This window comes from Aedes albopictus, chromosome 3 (genome assembly GCF_035046485.1).
Source record: "Aedes albopictus strain Foshan chromosome 3, AalbF5, whole genome shotgun sequence".
Lineage (NCBI taxonomy): Eukaryota > Metazoa > Arthropoda > Insecta > Diptera > Culicidae > Aedes > Aedes albopictus.
In genome coordinates, this window is record NC_085138.1 from 323,908,072 (window position 1) to 323,930,946 (window position 22,875).

General features: G+C 39.0%; 1 protein-coding gene across 1 annotated transcript in view; it reads left to right on the forward strand.

The window, feature by feature from the left end:
• The first annotated feature begins 2,980 nt into the window (after positions 1 to 2,980).
• Positions 2,981 to 22,875, forward strand: part of LOC109401295 (apolipoprotein D-like) — a 96,328-nt gene continuing 76,433 nt past the window's right edge. Inside the window, exon 1 of the mRNA XM_029856264.2 lies at positions 2,981 to 3,478. Within this exon, the coding sequence (XP_029712124.2) occupies positions 3,347 to 3,478 (132 nt within the window). The 5' untranslated portion in view covers positions 2,981 to 3,346. The remainder of the gene's footprint in view (positions 3,479 to 22,875) is intronic.

Here is a 22,875-nt window from a genome sequence, read left to right on the forward strand (position 1 = left end):
GCGTTAGACGTTGTACAGGAATGGACGCCATTCTGGGTACCTTCAGTAAGCTCTTGCGTACCTTGCACCAGTTGCAGCTTCGCTCGACTTTCGCCAACACAGTGTTCACACTGATAATGAGAAAGCGTTGTTTTATCTCATTTTTGACAGTTTCCCTAAAGGCATGACCATACGCTTCATGATAGTGGCGCACTAGAAGTTCGGTTACTGGTCCATCTCGGGGAAGGATGACTGGGAATCGCATGTCGAACGGTAGATTCTCGGCCCTATCGCACCGCCCATCCATTCTCAATACCTTTTCGCTATCTATGAGAGGCGTCAGCTTATAGAGTGTGCTGCTCTTTTCTAGGGTTATCCACTTCGATGGTTCGAGGTCTTCATTTTTCAGGAGCGTTGTAATTTCATCTCCAAAGTACTCGTATTGCGCGGATCAGAAAAGAAGAGTTTCAGCTCGTTGATACTCATTTTGCTTCAGAGGCACCCGAGTCGAATGTACGCCGGAGATTATGCAATGTTGTTGATTCTTCGTCGGTTTGAGTGTTTCGATGGACTCCCCCGGGCCTTCACAGTTTAAAAACGAAGTTTGTATGGAGAACTTGAGGTGTTCAATCGAATCCAAGCAACTGAACGGACTTCGTGGAAATCGTCCCACTCGTGTTTATCCTCGATCTCCTAATTACACCTTCTAACGCAATGTCGAACAGCAAGCACGAAAGACCATCACCTTGCCGTAACCCTCTGCGAGATTCGAAGGGACTCGAGACTGTCCCTGATACTCGAACTACGCACATCACTCGATCCATCGTCGCCTTGATCAATCGTATCAGTTTATCCGGGAATCCGTATTCGTGCATAATTTGCCATGGGCACGTTGTATTCGCGGCATTTCTGCAACACCTGGCGGGTGCTGAACATCTGGTCCGTTGTAGCGCGTTCACCCATAAACCCAGCCTGATCTTGCCCCACGAACTCTCTTGCAATCGGTGATAGACGGCGGCATAAAATTTGAGAGAGTATCTTGTAGGCAGCCCTTAGTAGTGTGATCGCGTGGTAGTTCCCGCAATCCAACTTGTCGCCCTTTTTGTAGATGGGACACACGATACCTTCCATCCATTCCTCCGGAAATACTTCCTCCTCCCAAATCTTGATAATGACCCAGTGTAGTGCTCTCACCAGTGCTTCTCCACCGAATTTTAAAAGCTCGCTTGGTAGTTGATCTGCTCCAGCGGCTTAGTTGTTTTTCAACCGGGCAACCTCCTCCTCAATCTCTTGGAGGTCAGGGGCCGGAAGTCTTTCGTCCTGTGCACATACTCCTAGATCTGTTACCACGCCACCTTCGGTACTTGCAACGTCGCCATTGGGGTGCTCATCGTAATGCTGCCGCCACCTCTCGACTACCTCACGCTCACTCGTGAGAATATTCCCGTGATTATCTCGGCACATGTCGGCTTGTGGCACAAAGCCTCTGCGCGAGCGGTTCAGCTTCTCGTAGAACTTTCGTGTGTCCTTAGCGCGGTACAGCTCTTCCATCGCTTCGCGATCTCGTTCTTTCTGCTGGCGCTTCTTCATCCGGAAGACTGAGTTCTGCCTGTTCCGCGCCTGTCTGTAACGTGCCTCGTTCGCTCTCGTACGGTGTTGCAGCATTCTCGCCCATGCTGCATTCATCTCGTTTTTGAACTGTTCACATTCGCCGTCGTACCAGTCGTTTCTGTGATTCGGAGTCGCGAAGCCTAGCGCTGTAGCCGAGGTACTACCTATGGCGGATCGGATGTCTCTCCAGCCATCTTCAAGTGTAGCTGCGCCAAGCTGCTCTTCCGTTGGTAATGCCACTGCTAACTGCTGCGCGTAGTCTTGAGCCACATCTACGTTACGCAGCTGCTCGATGTTGAGCCGCGGCGTTCGGCTTCGACGCGTGGTGCTAACTGTCGAATGTTTTGAGCGCATGCATGCAGCGACTAAGTAGTGATCCGAATCTATATTCGCACTGCGGTATGTGCGGACGTTGGTTATATCCGAGAAGAATTTACCGTCGATTAGAACGTGGTCGATTTGGTTTTCTGTGTGATGGTCGGGTGATCTCCAGGTGGCTTTGTGGATATCTTTGCGGGGAAAGAAGGTGCTTCGGACTACCATACCACGGGAGGCTGCAAAGTTCACGCATCGCTGGCCGTTATCATTCGATACGGTGTGCAGGCTGTTTCGCCCGATTACCGGTCTGCACATTTCCTCCCTTATTACAAAGATTGATCTATGGCAAGGGACAAAATACTGTGGTGGATGCTCATGTACCGTCAAACCTCTTTACTACCTTGCCTGCTGTCACATATTTCGCCAATTTCAGTCGAAGAAACTGTTACTACAGATATGTGTGTTTTGTGGCTCACATATTTCTCTACATGTAGATATTTTACGTCAAATTGCATAAATCACTCAAAATTGTCAAAAAAAAACCTCTATCGAAACAACGTCACACCAGCCAAGAATTTGAACTGCTAAATCAATCAGAAAAACAACTTGCTCTACCCCGAACGAACGCATGACTCAACCACCACAACAGACCGATCTTGTGTGTGTCAAAGAGAGTAAAGAAAGCCGTGAATCAAAATGATTCAACCTTACCGCAACCAACCACTACAAGGCGTGGAACGATCGTTCGAAGATCGGTTGATGGACAAACTCTACCGGTCAGCGTCTATAGCTGTGATGGCTGCCGTGCTGACGACTTACTTCAAGCCTCAAAGCTCGGTGATTCACCACCACCAACCACAAACCACCAGCCCCATTCTGCTGTTCATCAGCACGCGCGGAGCTCTATCAGTCCTACCGATTTACAGCATCTCTCTTCCCTGTTGATTATGCATACATACAGAGATACGAACGAATGCGGCTCGAGATAACGTCCGGACCGGTCGTCGACCAACCGCCTCAACAAACCACCGACCATCGCCGTCACTAGCTAAACTGGAAACTTGAAACTGTGATTCAATTTAAGTTTTACGCCGCGCTCGGAAGGATCGTCGGTCCGTCGGTCAAACTCATCCGCCGTATCGTGCATCGTAGCTACTGTTGTAGCAGAGAATTGTACTCAGATCAGCAGTTTTACAATCAGTGTCATTCTGTTCTATGAGTGAAAAGTTGCTTCTCTAGAAAATCCCCCTTCCAGGAAATTGTGTCCATAGTTTGTGTAAAAGTTTTACAACCACCAGCCAGCAGCTGAAGAAAATAATCCAAGAACGAGTTGTAATCTTCCGGTTTTGCCTGTTTGAAGGACATTCGAAAGAGTGCTGGTGCTATTGTAGTTTCGCAAGGACCCGCGAGTGTAGTGTGCTGTGCATTTGCCAAAAAGATGGCAAAGTTTCCTGCAATGTTGGCGATTTGTGCAATCGTTTGCGGTTTAGTCACGCTCGGCAGCGGACACACGTACAAAACTGGAGAATGCCCCACGGTGGAACCGTTGAGTGGCTTCAACATGCAGCAGGTAAGGAAGTTAGTCTAGCGCCAAACGGTTTGTTCGTTTAACTCAATTATAAGCTGGTGAGGTGCGAGCTGCGACCAATAGCCACTGGCCACAGCGGTGTTCTGGAAACGCAATCAAACGATGACGATTTACACCTTGAACACGATTGTATCGACCCCCGTCGCGGTATGCTTTCTCGGTGCAGTAGGTACAGCGAAAGCAAGTTTTCCCACAACAACGGCGAACGACAGCACGTTGTTTTGTGTGCAATCTGCTTCATAACATGCTAGGGAATCGCGCCACTTGGGCGGTGGCTTCTATTATCGTCTGTTTTCCACTATAACTTAGTCAAATTTGAACCAATTGACACCATTTTTGGAATGCAGTGAGATAGGTATAGTATCTACCCGTGTACAACATTTCAAGTCAATTGGTTCAAAATTGACTGAGTTATAGTGGAAAACAGACGAATATAGAAGCCACCGCCCAAGTAGCGCGATGCCCTATTTAATTCACCGCCACAGGAGGGTACCTACTGATTGTGTAAATGCAGCATTAAATACGAGTACAGTGCCCTTTGACCACCGGTCGGTATAGCTACGGTGTTTGTTACTCGCGTATATTTGCTGACTGAAATTGTTTACTTGAATGAAGTTGGCGTCACAACAGTAGAAAAGCACATCAATGCGGAAGTTACTGTTTGGCAAACAGAGGTCAGTACAGAGACGTAAGTTACCGTGACGTATTAACCCGTAAACACCCGGGACGATCTACTTTTGGTAGAAATGCAATATCTTCTTTGTTTGAAAACATTTCACCCCAGATTTTTTTTATAGTCAATGGGAATAGTTGCAACCTTCCCCCCTTTTCTGGAAGTCCTAAATACGTGGCTTTTTTGTATATTTTATAAATTCTTCTTGTGTTTGCTCACACTTCATCGTTTTGCCAATCATCAGGAACTTCTGGGGTATTTCCCGGAACAATTCCCAAACGATTTCCTGTAGTAATTCCAGGAGGAATTCGTAAATTAATTCCTGGAGAAATTCCTGGAATAATTCCTGAAGGAACTCCTGGAGTATTTGCTGGTGGAATTTCTGGAATATATCCTGGAGTATATCCAGGAAGAATTCCTGCAGGAATAACTAATGAAATTCCTGGACGAATTTTAGGAGGATTCCCTATGAGGAATCCGGGAAGAACCCCTGTTGGAATTGCTAAATGTATTCTAGGATAAATTTGTGGAGGAATTCCTGGAGGTATTCCTGGAGGAAGCCCTGGAAGAATTTCTGGAGGACATTGTGGAGGAATTTCTGAAGAAATCCCTTGATGAATTCATAGATAAATTAGCAGTTATTCATGGAAAAATTCCTGGAGGTATTCCTGAAGGAACTTCGGGAGAAATTACCCGGAAAAATACCCAGAGAAATTCCCTGGAGGAATTCATGGAGTAATCCCTGGAAGAATTCCTAAAGGAAACTCTGGAAGAATCCCTGGAGGAATTTCTGAAAAAAAAATTATTGAATTCTGAAGAAGCTGTTGGAGGAAATCTTGGATGAATTCCTAAAGGAGCTCTGGAGGAATTCCTGGAGGAATACCTGAATGAATTCCTAGATGAGTCCATGGAGAAATCCATTGAGGAATTCGGGATGGAATCCCTGGAGGTATTCCTGAAGGAATCCCTTAAGGAATCCCTGGAAGAATTTCTAGAGAAATCACTGAAGGATTGCCTGGAGAAATTCCTAGGAAAATTCTTCGAAGAATCCCTGGAAAACTTCCTGGAGGAATCCCAGGAGAAATTTCTGAAGGAACTCTTGGGAAAATTTCCTAGAGGAGGTATTCCTGAAGGAATCCCTTAAGGAATCCCTGGAAGAATTGCTAGAGAAATCACTGAAGGATTGCCTGGAGAAATTCCTAGGAAAATTCTTCGAAGAATCCCTGGAAAACTTCCTGGAGGAATCCCAGGAGAAATTTCTGAAGGAACTCTTGGGAAAATTTCCTAGAGGAGTTTTAAGGGAACGCCTGGAATGCTAGGAAATGCTTGGGAGACTCCCGTGGAATCCTCGGAGAATTTTCGGAGGAATTTCTGAGAAACTTCCGGAAGAATTCCCGAGGAACTCCTGCAGGATTATTCGAAAGGTTCTTAAAGTAATTTCTGAGGAACTCCTGAGGTAATTCCAGCATAGCACCTAAAGATTTTTTTGAAAAACTGCTGTCCCGAACAATTTCACGGGAAGTCCTGAGGCATTCCCTAGGAGCTGGTAGAGGTATTCTCGATGAATTTCTGAGGGACTCCTGGAGGAATCTTCGAGGAACAGCTGGAGGAATCCTTGGGTAACTTCCGACAGCTTAAAATACCATAAAGATCATTTGTATGTCAGTGGATGCACAAGTAACACTCAAAATACACAAAATATTGTGGCATACAACAGAGGTATTCGTGAAAGAATTACATCGATACAGTAAAGAGATATATGAGTAGAGCTTGAATGTCTTAATTCCAGAATAGTTTGGATGACCCAGATCACCAAGTGAATATTGCTCAGTTATCAGAATTGCCCTCTGTATGCCATTGGACATCCAAATAGCAACTAATATAGATACGCGTAATATAATGAGGTGCAACAGACACAATCGTGAAAGAATTATGTCGATAGAGTGAAGAAAAACTACAGTAGAGCCTGTACCCCTTGAAGTTCCAAATTCGGAATAGTTTGGGAAGCATGGAATCCCATGAATGTACCAAAATCATAATAACTGTTCACTGAGGTTCCATCAGCAGTATTAACTACATTATATGTAAATCTTTTACAACTAAAGCTAACACAGTATGTAGATATCGTAACCCAAACTTCAAAGTGTATTGGAGGCCATTTGTATTTCACAAAATGTTCAACATTGCGAGGTCTAATGGACATCAACGTGGCTAAATTTCTTGAACAGAGTTAACACAAACGATGGTAGATGTTGTAGATCTTAAGAAAATGAATTCCAGAGTAGTTTGGATGACCTAGATCACCCAATTCATGAGCCATGAATTTTCTAAGGGTGCTTTGGGATTTTTGAGTACCGTAGACTATGTTCTGTGATCATTCATCGTGCATTTTTGGTTGAGAATGTTGGATTTGTGTCACAAACTTCAGAGTACTTTCGGATAATAACTCTTGGATCAAAACTTTAACAGACTATGATGGATAGTAATCATTGCATGTCAAGGATCAGTGAAAACTAATCATCGCAAAACGATGAAATTTGAGTAAACACATGAAGAATTTATAAAAAAAAAATACTATAAAGCCACGTATTTTTGACTCCCAGCAAAAGGGGGAAGGTGCAAAGCGGGGAAGGTGCAAAAGGGGGAGTTACCATGCATTTCTTAGCACAACTATTCCCCTTGACTATAAAAAAATCCGGGGTAAACTGTTTTAAAACAAAGAAGATTTTGCATTTCTACCAAAAGTAGATCGTCCCGAGTGTTTACGGCTTAAAACATAGAAATAACGATGATATTTTTGAAAGAACTTGCTACAACGTTGAAATGTTTTGACATTCATGTGATTTCCACTTGCATTGGCTAGCATAAGTAAAAATCAAAAAATTGACATCAGCATGTGTTAGTCGACTTGTCTGGAGCAGACGTCAAATCTCTTCAACCTCTTTAAAATCCACTGGGAACCTCTGGAACCCCTCTGAAACCTCCTGAGACTCCACAAAATCTCCCGTGGTCCCCTGAAACACCCATGAGATCCTCGGTAAAGTCATGAGACCCCTGAAGACCTCTGGGAGCTCCTTGAACTCCCCTTAAGGCTGAAACACACTGAAACCTCCTCTATACCTCTTAGACTCTCTGGAACTCCCCTGGAAATCCCTTGTAACCCTTGGAACTTCCCTCAGACCACCTGGTATCCCCTTAAAACTCTTGAGACCTCCTTGAAACGCCCCTAAGATCTCGGAAATGTTTCTGCAATAACCTTTCTTTGCTCTACCATATAAACACACACTGGCACATCGCCGTTTCATTTTCTTACAGGGCACTGTATGCCGCGTTTGCTAAGGAAATGTTTTCTATGTCTTTGACGTTACATGCGTGGCCTTGTTGTTTACGATTTGGACTTGGAAATTTGTTGTCCACGCGCGCGTGGGGAAAATGATACAATTTAAAGTTGTTTGTTTGTTTTCTGATGGAAATTCAGCTCATGAGGCTCCAATGCAGTTCTGGGACGTTCGTTCCGAGGAAAATGCTGATAACGAATCGAGACATTCCGCTGGGATTCTGGTGGAACTTTTATGCGGTTGCAGTGGTGATACGATTTGTAAATTCTGGCAAAATTGTGGTTCAAACTAGGGTGAGAGAAATTCTTCTTGTACGTCGACGGTAACCCTGTTGAATTCTGAAGGAAAAACTATCCCATGGAACAAATATTTTCGGACAATTGCTTGTCTTTTTTTTTGGCTTTTTGGCATTCTGTTTGAATGTTCTTGAAGTTTCGCAGAAGATCACCTTGAAATTATTACAGGAGCTTTCCCGAAAAATCCATCAGGAGATCCAGTTGGGTTTGAAGTAGAATTTATTTGGAATTTTCGTAGAAGCTCTCCCAGGGCCAGGAATCCCTCTAGAATTTCTTTTAAATCTCTTGGACCTCCCCCCAGAACTACATTCACGTTTCACCAAAGGCTTCCTTCCTGGAATCCTTCAAGAAGAATATGGGGTTCCTCTTGGTAATCTCGTACGTACCTGTTGGATTATCTTTTGAAATTCGATAAAAAATTAAGTTCAGAAAGGTTTTTCTAAATTATCCAAATGTTCCTTTTAAATCAAGATGTTGTTTATAATTGTCAATGTTGCTATGTAATTGACAAATTGAGAGATGAAATTTGTGAAAAAATGCGTTCTGGTGGGATTCGAACCCACGACTCCGTATTCGCTAGACCGGCGCTTTAACCAGCTAAGCCACAGAACAAGTAATGATTCTGCGGAATAAAAAGCCAAATTGACACCAAAGCCGCACCGTAAACACTCCTATTTCACAAACTCATCTCTCTTGCGGCTTAGATGCCAATCCACAACACACTCCCTTTTGTGCCCACCATCTAAAGTGAGAGTGAATTACGGAGTGCGAAAGTAAGTTTCAGCTTCATAAAAATAATTCGCTCTCACTTGTAATTAGTGGGCACAAGCGGGAGTGTGTTGTGGATTGGCATCTAAGCCGCAAGAGAGATGAGTTTGTGAAATAGGAGTGTTCACGGGGCGCTTCGGAGTCAGTTTGGCTTTCTATTCCACAGAATCATTACTTGTTCTGTAGCTTAGTTGGTTAAAGCGCCGGTCTAGCGAATACGGAGTCGTGGGTTCGAATCCCACCAGAACGCGATTTTTCTTGACAAATTTCATCTTTTAATTTGTCAATTAGAAACATTTCGTGCCTTCCAATTACAAGTTTTTCCAGTATGTTTCAGACATACCAGTAAATCAGGTAAAATGCCAGTAAAATGGGGCAATATGTGTCATTGCAAGATGTTGTTTCTCTAAAATTTCTTAGGGGTTTTATTTGGGAATTCTTCCAGGATTTTTTTTAAATCATCCTTTTTTTTAGATTATTCCTGGAGTTCCTTCCGGGGTTCCCCCAAAATATTTTTCTACGGTTTCTCCAAAAGGGTATATCATCCTTTCTTCTGAAATTCTCCAAGAGTTACTTCTTCCAGCATTCTTTCAAGAAATGCTTATGGAATCCATCTAGAAATTTCTCCAGGAATTTTTCCATGAGTTCCTTCTGATATTCCAGAAGGAGTTCGTTTTGGAATTTCTATAGAGCCTTTTTCGTTCTAGAATATTTATTCACTTTGCTAGACTTTATCCAGAACGGTGGATTTTTTCCAGAATTTGCAACTGTATTTCCTCCATGAATTCTCTCTGGGAGTCCTCCAGGAGTTTCTTTTTGGTATCCATCTGGTGTTCCTTCTGGAAATCCTCTAGAAGTAACTCCTGGACCTGGAAATAAACTCATTCTTGAATTCTCTCAGGACTCCCAAGTAAAAATCCTGGAAGACAACAAGAATCAAGAAGAAATTTCATTAGAGAATCCTAAAGAAGTTTGAGAAGGATTTTCAGAATGTACTCCAGAAGCAGCTCTTGGAAAAATGCAAGGATGATTCTGGTAGATTCTTAAAAGCAACATCTGGAAATTTTCAGAGAGAATTTCTGGGGGAATCCGCAGAAAAGTTTTGGGAGAATGTATGTATGTACTCCGATATTATGTCCAGAAGTCAGCAGCCGATCCGGAGACGGCGGGATCGATTCCCTTTCCGGCCGGGAAAATTTTCTCGACTCCCCGGGGATAGTATATCATCCCTTCAATAAATAGCTGTGGAAGTGCTCAAAGAACACTAAGTTGAAGCGAGGCAGGCCAAGTCCTAGTGGGGACGTCGAGCCATAAAAAAAAGAAAAAAAAAGAATGATCTAACTTGTAGCTACGAGTTATTTGTCTGAGCTTCAAATATTAAACGTCCCAGATGTTCCACAGATGTTCACAGTCTTTTGATATTGGTTTTAGATCTTTTGTCGCTTATATCGATCAAATCAATTTGTATCACGTTTTGATTATCATTACTGCACCTCTACCCGCATACTCTAAAATCAGATTGATAAATTAATTGACTCTGCCAAATATTCTACGAGAAGTTTCATCATTAAATATATTTTTGGAAAATTTCATAAAATATTTTTAAGATTATGCTATTGAAATAAAATAGGAACTGCTGATGGTTTTTCCTGCTCTAGTTAGCGAGTCGCAATATGGAATTTACTTATTAAAACTATTAAAGATTTTCTAAAAAAATTGCTGCAAATGTTCTTCAAACAATTTTGGTCAACACATTCAGATCTTCCTGTTAAAAGTTTATTTCTGAGAAGAAATTTTCGAAGAATTTGTCGTAAATTCCGTATTCAAGTTTACAGCTGTCTGTCTGGTGGAATAACAATTGAATCCCTAGAAGGAATTCCAGGAAACAATTCAAATATTCTACTTAATGCCCTTTTTTTAAAAAATTCTCGGCTTTTTCATGAAATGTAACAAACAACGTTCCAACATTTGTTGATGATTTTTGGCGAACATTTCCGCAAAACATCTATCAGTATTCTCAACTTAATCTATCTTTGGAAACAAATATTCTCATCTAATTTAAAGAGATGAACCAGCCCAAGGCTGAAAGTCTCTGTAATAAAGCCAATTGAAACAATTTGAACTCATCAGATTTTTGTATTGGATACGAATGCCAACTTATCTTGTAAAGTATCATTAATAATTGCTCGCTACCCAATGAGATCTGGTCTGAAGAAGGCCTTGAGGATTCCATTACACCTGACTACGAGACGACGCGTCGTGGCAGAAACTGATTACTTGACACTAGGGTGGCTCAAGCTTGTATGGCAAAACCACATGTCAAAAAGTTCCTTGGGCCCCCTTCTCATTTCGTTCTTTATGACGCCACGATGCTCTGGTCAAATTTTCAGCTAAATCCGTTAACATTAGGGCGGTGCTAAACTCGTTTGAAGTTTGTATGGAAGTTTATATGGGAAAACATCGATTGTTGAAATTTTCTTCTGAGGGGTTGTAATTTTCCTTGAAACACGTAATCAATCCTATAGAAATATAGCCTGGGATATGCCGAAAAACTTTGTCGAAGACTGCAACGTAATCAGACACTTGAGAAATAAGCTATAGCCTAGATAGTACGGACCCATTCAATGAGATTTTATTGCTATTATTATTCCTTTACATGTTAAATGTTAAGCATCACCAGATGGTCGGATTGTTATATCTTTTCTTCCAAGCTTCGGATGACTTTGCGGTCTTCAACAAAGTTTTTCGGCACATGTAAGACTATAGTTCTGTATAATCGATTATGTGTGTTGAGTAAAAATAAAGTCCCTCATGAGAAAAATGCTAAAAACGATGTTTTCCCATATAAACTCCCATACAAACTTCAAATGAGTTTAGCACCGCCCTAATGTTAAAGGATTTAGCTGAAAATTTGACCAGAGCATCGTGGCGTCATATAGAACGAAATGAGAAGGGGGCCCATCGAACTTTTTGACATGTGGTATTTTGAGCCACGCTACTTGACACATAATAATTAGTTAACTACATGCGAATATCAAAACGGCACATACCACAAAAGTTCAGCTCATTAGACGCAGTGGTTTGATTTCCCCAACAGGGGAGAAAAAAAAATACCTCAGGAAGAATAAGACACGGACACTGTCTTCAGCCAGAGGCTGTACAGACTAAACGAAACTTAACACTAGACAACGGACACACGAAACATGCACCAGTGGATACGGAGAAGAAACTATTCTCACGTAAAGTTTCATCGCCCGGAGCGGGAAAAGAACCCTCACCCCACAGCGTGGTGCGATCAGAAGCTTGATGACCCTAACCGCACGGCTACGAGGCTCCACCTTTCCCAAATTTTGACCATCGATAGACAACTAGTTGACCAACATACACTATTTTTTTTTGAAATTACAGCTAGTTGACCTTTTTTTAAGTTAACAACAGCTTCAACAGTGGAGAATAGTTGGCACTAGATTTCTGAATCTACATAAGTTTTCTCGTAAAAATGTTATTATTCGGTTTTGAAAAAGAATCACCGTGTTTTTATGCGCCTTTGGAATTTGCCTTTGATAAATTTCCAGTTTCTTTTGTATGAGAAAACTGCAATTTTTAGTATGTATTTTTTTTTTTTTTTTTGAGAATGCCCCATTATGATATGCTCCTTTAGTTTCAAGAACCTATTCAGGAACTATCCAAAATGAAAAAAAAAACAGAATTTATTGTTGGCTCCACTCCAGAGTTCCAAACTCTAAAGTGCAATAGTTTCCCCCGCAGTCACCCTCTAAACTGCACACGCCTCAACGAACTTCGACGGTCTACATTCATGTAGCCCCGTTTAATTAAACACTATACGTCCAAAGTGTGTTATAAATTTCCGCCGCAGTGGTTCTGTGCAATGTCATTAAAGTTGCTCCTACACCAGCACGACCAGCAACAGACCTCTTGGTGGAACATTGGCAAACGTTTACGCTGCGCTGTCGTTCTGGTGATGGCTGCTTGCTGGGGGGAGGAAAACTTTCGTTCCAAACTGTGTGTGGTAAATGGCTCAGTGTGTTGATGCAGTGATGAAAATTATTCCCCAGCTTGCTCGATTCCCATCCAGCAAGGGCGACGATATAAAATGCGTCACCGAACTCAAATGACATAAAACATAATATGTTGTACATGCAACCAGAGATTGGCAGATTCTAATACAATGCTGCATAAGACATACAGGGGATGACCAAAATGTTTGGGATAGGCAACATTTTTTCTTTCACAAAAAAAAGTTCATCTTGCTATAACTTTTCATAGAGTGCATCAAAAAATCTCAAATTTTGACTGTTTGTCAACCTATTATATGTGCATCTATGGTACAAATTTGGGCTCGATTGATTATTGTTCCACAAAGTTAGAACCGTTTGGGTAAAATACTATTTTTCAGACAACTCATTTTTGAGCTGTCATATCTCAGAAACCAGTGAACCGAATTGAATGAAATTTTGAACGTACACTAATACTATGTAAATGCTTCACAAACTATTAAAACATTGGTACTTTTTGAACGTTGAAAAATGTAATCATTGAGTGACATTTTTTAGATTTTTTTCAATAAAATGTATTTTTTTTTTCATCAATGTCAATAAATTTTAGTGTTGATATCCAAAGATTTTCCACTTCTGTTCTCAAGTTAACTCTGATTAGATATATTAGAGCCTATCAAGATTGAAGGAAGAACACATTTAGTAATTTTTGTGTGGTATTGCAAACTTATTTTCCTCTATATGGGTAAAATTTTCAACCCGGTGTAACTTAATTCGCCGTGAGAAAATATTACATTTTATAACGTCGTATTAAGTATCGATAGATTGTTGATGAACGTAAAAAAATCATTCAATTCGGTTCACTGGTTTCTGAGATATGACAGTTCAAAAACTAGTTGTCTGAATAATAGTGTTTTGTCCGAACGGTTCTTACTTCGCGAAAAAATATTCAATCGAGCCCAAATTTGTACCATAGATGCACATTGCACATATAATAGGTTGACAAACAGTCAAAATTTGAGATTTTTTGATGCACTCTATGAAAAGTTACAGCATGTTGAATTTTTTTGTTGGAGAAAAAAAGTTGCCTATCCCAAACATTTTGGCCATCCCCTGTATTTATCTTGCAGTGCAGACTATACCAGGCTCTCCCCTGTATCGCAATGGAAATGGACCCGTCGCGTCGGTCAACAAGACGAAGCACTAGTTGAATGCAAACTTTCCGACTATAGTTTTCGTTCGTTTAACTGTGAAAAACGATACCCGCTCTAACAAACGAAATAAACGATTTACTTCCACCGGAAACGACGTAGGTGGTGTGAAGGTGTGAAGTAAAAATGATTGATGTTGCTGGTACTATAAAATCAGCTTTGCCAGTGCTGATTGAACTTCGGGAGTTGAAAGAATTGCTTTCGAACTCTTTAGAGCCCTAGGTTGCAAAGAAGCTGTCGAGATGGAAAGTGAAGCCGAAAATATTAGCAAACACCAATAAGCAAAATTTTGGCTGAAAAAGCTGTCGACACAATTTCTTCTCTTTCCAGTAGGGTGAACGAACGGGTGGTTGAGAATTGTGATCCGAGCGAGGAAGAAAGCACCAGCAGCCACGAGGCACAGCCTGAGTTTGACTTTGATTGATGATTCTTTGAGAGGGTGCTTTGCATCTTCTTAGATAAACATAAACATTGACGATTCGGTTCATTTCGCAGCGGCAGCAGCAAGTTGGAGTTCAAGCTGAATGGTGATGACGGTTATTTATATAGACATGTCACACGGGGCCCTTCTTGAGGAGTACACTTCAGAATTGAACGGTGATGACTTTTAAAGGAGATGAATCATGTTTGAAGTTTGAAGAGCGCTATTGATAGTTTGTCAAATTAGAGTTGGGTGATGAGAAAAAGCTGTAATTTGGAATTGTCGGAGCTCAAAATGGACAGTCGATTAGATACTCACGAGAAATGCATGAAGATATCTCGTACGGATGCTCCGTACAGAATATTTTCAGAAGATATCAGAGCACAGTTTGCCATCTATTTATTGATAATTATCCTTTTGACCAATTGACCAATTTACCTTTCAATTGCTTGAAAAACATATTTTTGTAATTACGTTGTAAAAAGATCCACTTTTCAATTGCCTGAAGTGTGCTGAAATGGCCTACTTTTCACCACTAATGCAAGTGTGCCGAAAAGTATTACTTTTCGGCATTCTTAAGAGTGCTGAAAAGTAGCACTTTTCGGCACCCTTGCCAGCACACACTTTTTACAGACTTCCGGGGCTTCCACAGATTCGAAAACTGATTCTGCACTCACTGTCCATCTCGAAGCATAATCTGGACGATTCCTATCCCGAATCGGACTGCAGGTCGGGTGAAAAAGCAGCAGCTGAAGCTACTTTTGCGCTCTTTTGCGACTTTTGCCGTCGCTTGTGCACAACTGTTTGACAACGGGGGCTCGATCATAGGCTACACCATAGCCTACCTGATTAAAAAAAACCTACACTGATAAACATGGTCGCACGTGGTTTCTCCTGATGCATAATTGTGTAGCGAGGAAAGATTATACTGAATGTATGTTTTTCGTAATTACAAAAAATGTTGTATGCAACTCGTTGCAAAACTCGATTTTTTCAGCACTCGTCGTATTTATCCAACTCGGCAAGCCTCGTTGGATAAATGTACGACTCGTGCTGAAAAAATCATCATTTTGCAACTTGTTGCATAAATAACTATTCTATGCTTTATGGCTTGCAGTCAAAAAAGCCCAAAATCGTATATTTTACCCTAAAATAGAGATACATATAGCTCAAAATTGTGACGTGCTGGAGCAAATCTGAGTCCGGATTCGGATTCAGCGGTCCAAAATCTGTCGAAAAAACATAAGTTTGCTCTTGAGACAGACCAATAGTTTGTTTTTGTTTCGTTGTGTATTTAGACGTGCCAGATAGAGAGTTTTGGGTTTAGGGGGGGGGGGGGGGGGGGGGGGTTGTTGGCTGGCAGGTAGTCCAGAGCCCCGGGCCCCCACATTTCAGGGGCCCTCACATAATTTCACTTCACGGAAAAAAATGTGAAGCGAGAATAAAAAGTAGTGCAAGAAACTCCTTATGTTTAAATTTTAGTCATAAGAATTTCAAATTACTGGCTACTGTCAAGGTGTATGTAATATGTCACGATCCCTACTATTTTGTCCAGCTATTTATAAAATTTTAAATTGTTACAGGTTAAATATTATTAATATTTATGTGTTTTGTGCAATTCCTTAGGAAAAATTACAGGAAATCCTAAAGAAATCCTTCGACTGAATTCTAGAGGAACTTCAAAACTCTGTAAATCACAGAGTTTAAATCGGTGATTCCCAAAGTGGGCGAAATCACCCCCAGGGGGCGAAAACTTGAAAAACCAAAATTGGGGGGCGAGAATACTAAAAATGGGGGCGATTTTTCAAGTGATTGAAAAATATCAAAAGTTTTGTAATGTATAGTATTTAATGTCAACTGAATCATTAAAAATCCATGACATTCAACACAACATTTTTGTTTCTAGGATTATTGAAAAATGTATGTTTCGAGATAGACTAAATATTACAGAATTTTTGATGTTTACGTGGATTTTTTGACAAAATTCCAAGAAAAAAAACAAATAAAACTGCTATACTAATTTCCGAGGGAATCTAAAAACACTTTTGGGATGAAATTCGCCACACATTGTATGAAAATATTTCAGAGAGGCTTCCTGGAGGAAATCCAAACGTTGCTTATTACTAGGAGCTTTTTTGATTTTTTTTATTTTTCATAAATTAAGCGCTGAATTTCCCCAGCGCTGAAAACCGAGTAATGAATGGTGCATGTCTTCTTATTTGACAATAACAAGTTTTCCAATTCATAGGAAGCATGTCAATTCGCATCTCTGGCTTTTTTATTTTCAATTACTAAGTAATGCTGACTACATTTGGAAATACACTAATATACAGCCATTCCATAGAAAAACGATATAGTGCATCTCCGATTGTCGTGAAACTTGGTGGGCTTGTAATTCTTCGGAAATAATTAGACCCGTATTTTTTTATTTCGTCATTAGGGTGACCAATTTTCATATAGGGTGGTCCAAAAAATCAAGGCTTCACAAAACTAAAAATTTTCAAAAAATCGAAACTTTTGAACCAGTTGACCGATTTTAAACTTCTTTTTTTTTTTTTTTGAAAGCTATTGAATTGTAGTTTTTAGGAAAAATACGTTAAAAAGGCTAAAATGTAAAGAGTACTATAAAATATGCACCCTGGTTTTATATTTTCATCAGAAAATTCAGGAAATTTGGCGTAACATATCAAAAAATCAGAGATGTATGTTTTTTTAGTTTTTGAAATATGATTTTTTTAAAATAAAAGGTCAAATTTTCCCATACAAGACACTTTTTCAAATTTGATTATATTTTGATTCCTTATAATATTATGGATACCAAAACCACCAGGAATCACTTTAAAAAGCAATACTATGCATAGTTTTATGAGAATTTGCAATTTCAAGCAATTTAAGAGTAACTAGTACTAAAATATATGACTCTCTATATTCAAAAAATCATATCTCAAAAACAAAACAACATACATTTCTGATTTTTTGATATGTTACGCCAAATTTCCAGAATTTTCTGATAAAAATATAAAACCAGGGTACCTCTTTGGTCCTGAGACCATAAAAACGTGAAAAAATAATATATTTGCATATTTTATAGTACTCTTTACATTTTAGCCTCTTTAACGTATTTTTCCTGAAAACTACAATTCAATAGCTTTCAAACAAAAACAAAGAAGTTTAAAATCGGTCAAATGGTTCAAAAGTTACGATTTTATGAAAATTTTTAGTTTTGAAACACCTTGATTTTTTGGACCACCCTATATGAAAATTGGTCACCCTAATGACGAAATAAAAAATACGGGTCTAATTATTTCCGATGAACTACAAGCCCACCAAGTTTCACGACAATCGGAGATGCACTATATCGTTTTTCTATGGAATGGCTGTATAGTGTATATGTATATTGGAAATACACCAAACAATCAATGCATTTAAATAGTGAGCTTTTGAAGGCGTCCACTAAGTAAATTTTTAGGAAAAATAAATATTACTTTGGACGGGGGGGGCAAGTTTTCCTCAAGCACCAAGATGGCGATACCTCATAAAAGTTTGAGAAACACTGGTTTGAATGATCCTGCTAAGTTCGTTTATTTTCTGTCTTAAGCTTCTGAAAACATTTCGAAGATTTTTTTATGGAATTCTTAAAAGAATTTAACGTTCATTTTTCGAAATTGAAAAGTATTTTTGGAACTCGTGAGTTTGATTTTACCTATGCAGCTTACGACTTATTCGAATAGGAGAACACCAAAACTGTTTAACATCTTTCTAGAAGAAATCTGGCATGTTTTTTGGATTATTTTGAAAAGTTTCAGTCCGAATTTTTCGTGTTGAGAGATTTGCTTAATAAAATAAGGATGAATCTATGGCGAACTCCTGGGAAAATCCATAGATTCCTTGAGAAAATTTTAGAAGAAATTTGTTGGGAAAAATGGCTTAAAATTTGTCCAGGTTTCCGCTAATGTTTTTTAAGAAGTTTAATAGGAAATTACGTCACAAATTCCACCATGGACTTGTAACACTAGTTTACAAAATTAAACGAAAGTCGTGAACTTCTGTCAACGACCAAAATTTTGAAGCATAATTTAGCGCTGATTTCGAAACTGTTCTTCAAAAAATTTAAAGTAGAACAGTTTTTGAGTTTTAGCTCAATATCGAGTTTTACAACTTTTTAAAATATGAAATTGAATAAAATTCAAATATTTTGCGTTTTGTTCAACCAATTCTAAATCTTTTTCCATAAATTAAAAGCTGAGATTGATGAAATTCAAGATTTTGGCGAGTTTTGGGGACGATCTCCTTAAATTTTAGCAAATTTTCCAAAAATGTATGAAGAAATGTATTTTTTTTGCAATAAGAAAAAAAAAAAACAATTTAAAAATTATTTCTCAACATTTATTTGACATATCATATGTAGGCGAGTTACAGTAAAAAATTCAGCTCAATCGGAGCATTGATTACGGAGAATGAGATGTGTGAAGTGAGCGACTTTGCTTAAAAATAGAACAAAAATCGATTTCAAATCATCAACTTTGTATGGAAAGTCGAAAAAAATTCCGCTGTACTGTATTTTTTTTCATTCGCGTTTTCGAACTTAGGGCATGATTTAACACCAAAAATGATCATCAGCTTACCGAGTTCAAAAATGCTGTAAACTAGTGTAATGAGTTCACTCTAAGATTTTTCGACATTTTCTATTAGAATTTATTTTTCGATTTCATAGTTTTGTGATTTTTTTTTTTGGGATCGCCAGTATTTCCCTGGCAGTCACGTGAGAACGACATTTTGTGAAGTGTTCATTTTTCATGGCAGTCGACAAGCCATTTTTTCAGAGGCTGCAGCAGGAATTTTTTTTGAATTTAGCAAAAACAACACCGATTGCGATACAATTTTTCTAAAAATTTCTTAAAAATTGTTTGCTATCAATTCATCTTGCAGTTTTTATGAACTCTAGCATGAATTTATACTAAGGAGTGTATCGGAAACAAACTATAAACCCAGCTAACGCAAAGTCTTATATGATGTTGCATAGGATGCTAAAGTGGAGGCCATATGCGTTTTTTTATTCCGGTTCTTCTATGATATCTTCACAATATAGTAAAGTTTAGAACAGTTTGAAGAAATTTGGAAAATGTTTAGTATTATTGAAAACATGGTTCTATAAGTACACCATACAAAATAACTATTTGTTCCAAATCCTTTTTTTATCTTTTCAACTTTTCAATTGTAGCGAAACAAAATAATCCGATACATTCCTTATATCTGGAATCTAATGCCGCGATTACTCTTTTGAAAAGCATTTTTTTTTTACTTTATATTTTTGTTTCATAATTGTTTTCACACTAGAATTCGTACTAGACGAAAAGGGACTTGCGATTGGAAGCTCGGTACGTGAAACTGCAGATCTTTCCACTTCATCGGGAGCACCCGCATACTCAGCGATATACTGAAGGACGGCGGGTTCGAAATCGTAGCGCTGCAGGAGGTGTGTTGGACAGAAACCGAATGTCATTGTCACCACTGCATACGCGCAGAATCTCGAGGCAGCGTTGCCGGGTACGTTGAACGGAGTGGACGAAATTATTGGTTCGACAAGGAGTGCAGAGCGATTCTGGAGGAGAAGGACGCAGCGCGGGTGGTAATGCTGCAGCATGGAACCCGACAGAATGTGGAGCGATACAGACAGAAGCGGAAGCAGCAGACCCGTTATCTTGAATTTGGTGTTGAATGAATATTATTCAATTTAGATTTTTTTTTCAATTTTTTTTTTCTTGATTAGAAAAAAATCGTTAAAGTCTTGTCCTTTTCAATAAAAAGTCTAAATAAATTTTGATGAATCTTAGTATGTAAAGTGGATTGTCTTGTCAAGGTCTACCAAACTCAGAAAGTTTTATTGTAGTCTGAGAGGCCTGTGAACTTCGAATACGATTAAGGAATTACTGGTGGAGGAAGAAATTATGCATTATATACTGCGATTTTTTTAAGTTTCTCTATGCGTCTCTTAGAAAAAAAAACCATTCGATAGCTACAGAATTCTAAACGCACATCATACTTGTTATCCTTACTCACAGACATTATTCTTACCCAAAAGTCCTCCATACCAGCCAGGCCCGTGCACAGAAGGCGACAAGGGAGGGTTTTTTTCCTTATTTTGGCAGAGGGAATAGGGGAGCCTAAATTTTCTGTTAAAAATATAATACCAGAGTACCCTTTTGATCCCGAGACCATGAAAACGTGAAAAAACTAAAATAATTGCATGTATTTTGCACCTTAACATAATTTGGCCCTTTCAACGTATTTTTCCTGGAAACTTAAATTGAATAGCTTTCAAACAAAAAAAAAAAGATTATTTAAAATCGGTTAACTGGATCAAAAGTTATGATTTTTAGAAACAAAATTGGCTTTAAAACACCTTGCTTTTTAGGACCACCCTATGAGAAAATTTTTCACCCTAATGACGAAATAAAAAATACGGGTCAAATTATTTTTTAAGAACTACAAATCCATCTAGTTCCACGACAATTGGAGTTGTACTAAATCGATTTTCTATGGAATGGCTGTATGTTTAAAATAATTCGAGAATTCCACTCAAGTCCGCATCCTGGATGGAAATGTGTACCTACACTCCCGATCAAAAGTTCAGGGTCACCCCCTCAAAAACATGTAATTTTTTATGCCCATATCTCCACCAATTTGCGTCCAATTTCAAAACCCCAGGTCTCATTCAAAAGATAATAAGTCAAAGTAACTTTGAACATGATTTAGGTGAAACTTTTACAAAAAATATTTGTATGTAAACTTAGCCCCAAAGTTGCCAAATATTCTAAAAAATGGATACAAACTTACGGCAGTTCCGCTGGAAATTGGGTCAACCAAATTTGAAGATAAGAGCAGTAATATAACCTGTTTTCTATTAGCTTTCAACTGCTTTTTACCAAACTTGGCTAAAATATCTAGGATAAAAGTTATTAAGTAAATTACCTATTGATATCATCGACCAAAAGTTTGGGGTCACCCCTCAATAAAATGTATCAGCCAAAAGTTTGGGGTCACTCTCGTAATACATGGAAAAATGATTTGATGATATCTTCGTCATCTTTCATTCAATTTTAATTCTTTTTGGCATGTTTCAAAAATAATTACCTAAATTTACGTTTGATGTCTTTAACTTATCGTATTCAACGATTTTTATACATAAAAATGTTATGTAAAGTTAACACCTTTCACCACATTTCAAAACAATGAGGCAGTTTTACGTTAAGTTTTAGTATGTAGTTTTTAACAAGTATGTGTGGTTCAATGTCAATGCAGTAAGTACCATTCATTATGTTTCAAAGCCAAGAAAAATGAAAATTGATTGATTAAGTTATCAACAAATCACTTTTCCATGTTTTACGATAGTGACCCCAAACTTTTGGCCAATACATCATTTTGAGGGGTGACCCCAAACTTTTGGTCGATAACATCATGAGTTAATTTACTCAATAACTTTTTTCCTTGATTTTTTAGCCAAGTTCGGTAAAAAGCAGTTGAAAGCTAATAGAAAACAGGTTATATTACCGCCCTCACCTTAAAATCTGGTCGACCCAATTTCCAGCGACACTGCCGCATGTTTATATTCATTTTTTTAGGAAATTTGATAGCTTTAGCTTAAGTTCACATAGCTTAAGGTACAAACAATTTTGAAACAAAATCATTGAAATCATGTTCAAAATTTCTTTGGTTTATTATCTTTTGAATGAAATCTTGGGTTTTGAAATCGGACGTAAATTGGCGAAGATATGGGCTCAACAAAATGACATGTTTTGAGGGGGTGACCCCAAACTTTTGATCGGGAGTGTATGTCACTAATCACGTCAAAGCATTGCAAGCCCAAAAATGTTATTTCAAAGCGCCTCGTTATTCCCACACCAAACTGATAAGAGCAACAATTTCTACAATTTCCACAATTCCTTGAATATCCGTAAAAACCGAAACTCACTCGAAAGTACTCGTCGTAAACAGCTATTAATCTCCTATTGAATTTAATCCGGGTAAGTTTTCCCTAAGAGAAAACACCTCTCGCATCATGGATTCTACTTAGTTGGAAGTCTGGCGACAAAGTTCCTTCCCGTCGTCATTCAGTAGGTATGGCGGGAAAACTTTTCGTCCGTTTGACGTTCACTGTATCGAAACCATGATGCAAGTCAACTATCCTTTATGAATCTGCTCTCGCTCCCTGGGAAAACGCCACCGCGCATCGGTACGGAGCCTCTCGTGGAGTATTCACGTTTGAGTTTCAATTTTCCGGTTCATTAATCGCTCAATTTGCCGCAAAATTCAATCAAGATGTCAGTTTGTTGGGCTCTGTGTACGTACATTCGTACGAGCGCACCAGGCGTCTTGACATTTGGAGTAGAGAGCAACAATCATCTGAAGAATGGCGAATAATCAACCTGTTGGGAGTTGTGCTGCCCGACAAAGCTTCTTTGGATTCGTCAATGTGGATGAACAGCTTTAGACGTCGGAAACGCTTTGACGTTGATTTCATTTTTTCCTATTTAAAATATTGTCCTATTGTGATCTTTTCTAGAGAAAATGTTAAGAGACAAAAGGTTGAATGAAAACTGAAAGAGTCTTAATAGAATTCTTATTAGATTATTAGGGTTTTTGTAGGTGTCGTCAT